At 36.2% G+C, this 6322-nt stretch overlaps 2 protein-coding genes across 2 annotated transcripts; both read right to left on the bottom strand.

Annotated features, from left to right (window-relative positions):
- Positions 1-208: 208 nt before the first annotated feature.
- On the bottom strand, positions 209-2582 carry LOC120192720 (FCS-Like Zinc finger 14-like). The gene is made up of 2 exons (XM_039195451.1): positions 1934-2582; positions 209-437 (listed from the first exon to the last, which is right to left on the bottom strand). The coding sequence occupies exons 1-2, from the start codon at positions 2386-2388 to the stop codon at positions 272-274; spliced, it is 621 nt and encodes a 206-aa protein (XP_039051382.1). The 5' UTR covers positions 2389-2582; the 3' UTR covers positions 209-271.
- Positions 2583-4127: 1545 nt separating this feature from the next.
- LOC120192702 (pollen receptor-like kinase 1) lies at positions 4128-6252 on the bottom strand. Its single transcript, XM_039195434.1, has 3 exons — positions 5589-6252; positions 4839-5486; positions 4128-4762 (listed from the first exon to the last, which is right to left on the bottom strand). The coding sequence occupies exons 1-3, from the start codon at positions 6250-6252 to the stop codon at positions 4128-4130; spliced, it is 1947 nt and encodes a 648-aa protein (XP_039051365.1).
- Between the last annotated feature and the right edge of the window lie 70 nt (positions 6253-6322).

Raw genomic sequence — 6322 nt, 5'->3', positions numbered from 1 at the left:
TTACCGCTGACTATAATATTCATAACATCTAAACTCTTAAAAATAATACATATAAATATGCTAAGATTTTCCTACATACAATAAGTTGAAATTCTGAAGGCCAAAAGGAAAAGGAAATATCATATGGTTCTTGCTCCACTCAGATGCTGAAACTGGAACTCAAAAGCCTACCAAAATTCTGCAGTTACACCTGCATGTTTCCATCTTCTTCCCTTTCATTTATTTGTTCATTTATTTATGTATCATGTATCAGTAATGATTAAGTAATAGTCTATGCCGCGGCAACCACAGTGAACAACACCTGCGGGCCAGAACAGTGGGGTGCAGACTCAGAGAGTGGTTTCTTCCTGGCTTCAGCCTTACATGTTTGTTTGTGATTATCATCATTTGTAATTTGCTTGTCACGGCACTCATCACTGCAAAATGCCTTCTCCCCTCTGCCAATGCAATGCTTTTATCAGTGAAAAGATTCTTCAATGCCATCAGTATCAATCAATTATAATATTCCCCAAAAGCAAAGGAAACACTGGCTGGCTTTGGGGACACCAGGAAAGGAAATTTTGTCTTGTTGAAAAGTTCAAAAGTAGAAAACCAACAACACAAGAAGCAGCAGATGTATAAATCATTCATTATTATAATTATTATATTTCACAATCAAAAAATATCTCAAGCAAATGGCCATAAACACTAAAATTCAGGAACAAAATGACCATAAACAGAACAAAGACAAGCTTTCCACCCAATTAAAATGACTCTTCATTTTACGAAAGTATTCTGTTGGCCAAATAAATATCCGGCAGACGATATATAGATCTCACTCTCCTAAAATTACCATGCGGGATACTTACAAATTAAGTATCTACACTACTCCCTAAGTCCAAGTAATATATCAAATAGGAAAAGGAACCCAAGGTTTTGATCCAGAAGACACAACAGAGATGTGTAACTTTACAACAAACCCCTTTCTTTATACAGATGCTGCAATAATGTCCAATTAGTCAGATGGTGACGTTGTCTGATTATATAATAAATCCTTATTTTCAAACCTCACTTAAAAAAAGTTAAGTGATTTAGCATGACCATATTTAAACTTTGAAGTTTATAACAACAAAACAGCAACATCCAAAATTTATGGCATTTCAATTTTATCTTCCAAAGGAAAAAATAACAAATGCAACTCAATACATCATTCACTAATCACATTGCAGCTGGCATTATTTGCTAGATATTTAACTAATGAAATGGCAATAAAAACACAAAACCAAAATAATCCCTTACAGTGACGGCTGATAAAGCAGTTAGCATGCTAAGGTCTAGAACAAACTTGCTAACAACTTGTAGTAAACAACATTGACCTCATACAGACCAGTTTACTCGTAAACAGAACAGCTTAGGAAACAATTGGAACTAATACAACTGTGAGACTAAAATGGAGCTTATTTACCATAGTAAGGTGCCAATGCACCCTTGATATTTGTTAGAATCAGATCAAAACTTTCAATAACACATTTGTGCGAATTGTGAAGACTGATACTATATGATCAACTAAAGACCATATAGACCTTTGATCCCACTGACAGTATTTTACTGACGAATACTCAATTGTTGTCCTTCCCGTCATAGCATTTCCTATTGAATCCTAGACCTATGGATCCTTAGATATCTTTTCCAATGACAAAATGATCTGTAAAGCCTTTGAAGGAACTCTAGTTAATTACTTAACCAAGAAAGTCAATTCTACTCAATAAAGCCGATTCCAAAAAACTCCACCATAAACTAATTAACAAAAAAAACATATACATAATCATATCCAAGCAATCGTTATATCATTTGATGCATCAATTAGTTGTAAATCAGCAAAAGCATCGTCGAGAATAAACACCCAATATTACTGAAAACATAAATCAATCAAAAGATGATCAAAATCCAATACCTGTACATGAAAATATCCAAACCATGAAGCTCCTTCTTGCAAAGATGACAATAAGTCAGAAAGTCATCACTCCAAAACTCCCTCTTGAATTGACCAATAACCGAGGAAGAAGCAGTGAAAGCCCTGCAACTGTTGCTATTATCGCCAGCATGAGAAATTACACAAGTGGGATTCTGAGATAATTCATCGGAATTCTCCGAATTAAAGCAACATCGGGAATTGGGTGCTGGTCCAACAGATGGGACTATAGGCACGGGGGTGGCGGATCTCGGCGACGGAGCAAAGCAAATAGGTTGGCGAGTATAGGTTTCATCAGTCATAGCCGCTACTATGCCTAGCCCAACCACACCGTCTTGGAAGTTCCTTGGGGATTTCGTTGGGGAAATAGACTCGGAAAAGGTGGTGAACAGGTTGAGATTGATGGTGGGTCTCTTTTTCCCACCAAAATTTTCCATTTTTTCTTGGAAAATTACAAACTGGGCACACCCCCTAGAGAGTCGGTTCAATTCAATTCACAGGATTTTGTTGGGTCGTAATTACGGAAGATATTGGAGACTGCAGCAAGAGGGAAAACGGAAAGGAGTGAATTAGAAGTAAGGAGATTCGTTTCTGAATAAGAAAGCTGAAGAGAGAGAGAGAGAGAGAGAGACGAAAGCTTTATTTATTTCATTGTTTTCAATCAATCAGCTCTCTTCTCTTCTTTTCCCCTCTTATCCTAACTCATAATATATAAACAGTTTGGTGGGGCTATATTAAGAAAAAACAATGAAATAGGATGACCTGTACCGTAATTACTAAAGTTGACTGATGACATGAATTGAGTAGACCCTTTTTTCCATATATAATGAGATAAGAGGAGATAAGGTAATAGGTTGCTCTTAATGCTAGGTTGAAAATAATTTTCGTGAAAGACCTTTAGTAATTATAAATTGCCCACCGTGAGACTCGATCTCACAACCTCAAAGTTAAAAACCTTGTGCTCAACCAACAATAATGACATGAATTGAGTGATACACGTAAAAAAAGAATTATTATCATTTTTTTATTTTATAAATTTAAGTATTATAAATATTAGAAGTTTATAATATCAAACGATATATAATTATTTTGAATAGATAATATATTATATTTACTCAAATTAATAAAATAAACTAAATATTAATTTTCGATAATTTTGATCTTTCTGTTGAAATATTTTTTTTTAAAAAAATATTAATTTATTTAAGTGAAACGATACACAAGAAAACTAAATTATATTGACTTTGCGTATATGTATATTGCAAATTTGGAAAGGAAATTAAAATTATATGAATCAAAAGAAAAAATTTCAGAAAATTAAAAATTTGTACATTTAGTTTTATGTATTTTGATATTTGTTAATAAATATAATTTTTTAATTTTTAATGATAATATTATTAAAATAAAGTTGTCAACATTTTTAATTTTATTTTATATTTTTGTTTGAATTACAAAGAACAAATTGAAAAAAAATAACTTTATAATAATGATAGTACATTGACAAATCAGCATTAACACAATCCAATTGTGACTTATTACGAACACCTATCAATAAAAGAGATTTAATTCAATGATCCAAAGTAAGAGCATATCAACAATATAACTAAATAAACATTAATTGAAAAGACCACGCGAAATCAAATTCAGAGAAAATATAAGACATACGGTAAGAGCATATAAAATTATCTATTTTTTATACGAAAAAAAATTAATTATACAAAACAAAATAACATAATTAAGATATACAAAATAAAACATGATAAAAACTATGATAAATTTAAGAGAAAATGAGAAAAACTAAAGAATGGTATATAAAATGAAAGGTTAACTGTTGATGATTAATCGATATTTATGTTATTGTCGATAATAAAAAAACGCATGAGATGAAAAGAGAAAAAAATGAGTGGCTAAATTTATGTAAATAATAAGTAAAAAAAACACAATTATTTAATACATAGTTATAATATAATATGGGTTATATATAGATATAACATAAATTAGGTAAAAGATAGAGAAAACAGGTAATAGATGCAATTGCAAGCTAAAATAACTAGTCCTGAGGGAACCTATAGATCAAATCTGTGACATCAGTTGCACCCTTCAATAAAACTTGCGCACAAAATAAGACATTATAAATGTACGTAATTCATGACACATTCATCACTTATTGTCGTCCTTACTGCCACTGACATGATTCCTCATCACTACTAAAGTTTCCGAGCTTCAATCCATCAATTCTTTCCACAGCTTGTTTCAAGTCTAATCTCTTCAGCGCATCATCTTCACAGCAACTCAACCCGATCTTCAACAGTTGGAGCATCGTTTTCCCCTCACGCTCGCTTATGGTTCCCATTTCTTTGTCGAACACCACCATGTCGATCGACGACGTTTCTTCGTCGCCGTCACCCGCTTTCGATTTCACCCATGTCGTTAAGTCCTCTTCACCGCTTCCTTTTCCCTTTTGCAAGAAGTTGGAGGGGAACTTTCCGGTCATAATCTCTAGAATCAGTACACCGAGACACCATACGTCGGTCTTCTTCGTGACCCTACTTTGTTGCACGTATTCGGGTGATTTATAGGCCGTCATGAAGGCTTGAGCATTCTCCGTGTTGATTACCGGGATCAGACCGTAATCGGTGAGGAGGGGTTCGAAGGATTCGTTAAGGAGAACGTTTGATGATTTGAGATGACCATGCGGTGCGACCAAACTAGGTAATTCCTTGTATAGGTACGACAGCCCCTTGGCTATTCCTTTCACGATCTTCAGTCGAGTTGGCCAATCAAGGCCTGGTTGCCCCAAAGTTTGATGGCCTGCAGGAAAGAACATCGTCAAAAATACTATATATATTTGAACGTATATTAACTTCAAAGCATATAAACAACAAACCATGAAGATGAGCAGCCAAGCTGCCATTTTTGACAAAATTGCAGACAATGAGCTTTTCATCCTTCCTGTAATGATAAGCGACGAGAGTAAGCACGTTTTCATGTTTCAATCTCCCCATCCTTCTCATATGCTCTTGGAAATCTTCTTTTCCGGCGTTGGTCATCTGTTTATACCTCTTAACCACCATGGCAGACCCATTTGGTAGGTCAGTCCTATAAGATGACCCGAAATACCCACTTCCCAATACCTCGGCTGAGGCTTTCAGCAAGTCCGGAAAATCGAACTTGTCTCTATCATCATCGCTCAAGAAAGTAAGTTTCGTAGCGGACTCCGCAGACTTCGTTCCGTTGCTCTGGCGCGGCGACGGCGAGGCGACAGTAGCACGGTCTTCTACCTTGAGACCTGTTTTGGTTTTGGGGTTTGATGGCGATGAAGCCTCCACTTTTGCAGGTGGTTGCTGTCTTCTGCGCTGATTGATTATGATGACTGCACCTATGGCTATGAAGAGCCCAACTATGATAGGGATCACAATAACCCATATTGAGATATTCTTCTTGGAAGTGGGAGCAGCAGCATCGTTTTTGTTTGGATCATCAGCAGGGGTCGACTTACATGCCGTCAATGGTGCTCCACAAACACCTTTATTGCCTGCAATATATATATATATATATATAATCACTCAGTTAAGTATATGGTCGAGTGGTAAAATAAGTGTTATTCTTCTTAGATAATTCGATTCCAAAATTTCACCTGCAAACATGTCGGCTTTCATCTTTCTAAGGCTTGCTGGTATAGGACCCTCCAATTGGTTATTCGAGAGATCAACTACATGCAACTGTTTCAACTTAAAACCCGGTATTTCCCCCGAAAACCGGTTGCCATCGAGCTTAAGCACCGTAAACCTGGACAGGGTGGCCAGCGACGCTGGAATCGGACCGGTAAACTGGTTTTTCGATAGATACAGCTTCTTGAGCCAAACCATACCTTCGAATGCATTGCCGGGAATATTTCCAGAAAACCGATTGTTGGATAAATAAATGGATCTCAACCCAGGAATCTTCTTGAACTCGGGAATGGGACCATTAAAATTGTTGTTCATAAAGCTTAAGGTTCTCAAGCGAGGCAGGGCTGTCAAGGTGTTGACATCAATGGTGCCTGATAATCCCATTTTCTCGAGTCGTAAACCCCAAACAGTACCTTTTAAACAAATGACGCCGATCCAGTTAGCTCGTCTACCGTTGCAAATAGGGCTGGAATTGTTTTCCCAGTTCTTCAAAGCAGTGTTGTTGGCTAACGAGGATTTGAACCTGAGAAGGATTTCGGGATCCGACAATGCATATGAAATGAAGACCATGGTAAAAAGCAGCAGGATAAAATGTAGGATTATAAGTTGAAGTTGACGACGAAAAGCCATGGCGTAACTGGCGTTGGGGTGTCAAGGGGAAGAAGGAATACTTTGGCTTTGGAGACAAGAGGAGAATGTT

This window comes from Hibiscus syriacus, unplaced genomic scaffold (assembly GCF_006381635.1).
Source record: "Hibiscus syriacus cultivar Baekdansim isolate YM2019G1 unplaced genomic scaffold, ASM638163v2 tig00116976_pilon, whole genome shotgun sequence".
In the NCBI taxonomy this organism is placed as follows: Eukaryota; Viridiplantae; Streptophyta; class Magnoliopsida; order Malvales; family Malvaceae; genus Hibiscus; species Hibiscus syriacus.
The sequence above is the reverse complement of the archived record's forward strand: the minus strand, read 5'-3'. Positions and strand labels throughout refer to the sequence as shown.

Coding starts and splice junctions, on each gene's coding strand:
- LOC120192702 (XM_039195434.1), bottom strand. CDS start 6,252: ATGGCTTTTCGTCGTCAACTTCAACTTATAATCCTACATTTTATCCTG. Junction 5,487..5,588: donor GAAAGCCGACATGTTTGCAG/GTGAAATTTTGG, acceptor TATATATTGCAG/GCAATAAAGGTGTTTGTGGA. Junction 4,763..4,838: donor CTTGGCTGCTCATCTTCATG/GTTTGTTGTTTA, acceptor TCTTTCCTGCAG/GCCATCAAACTTTGGGGCAA.
- LOC120192720 (XM_039195451.1), bottom strand. CDS start 2,388: ATGGAAAATTTTGGTGGGAAAAAGAGACCCACCATCAATCTCAACCTG. Junction 438..1,933: donor TTGGATATTTTCATGTACAG/GTATTGGATTTT, acceptor TTGCATTGGCAG/AGGGGAGAAGGCATTTTGCA.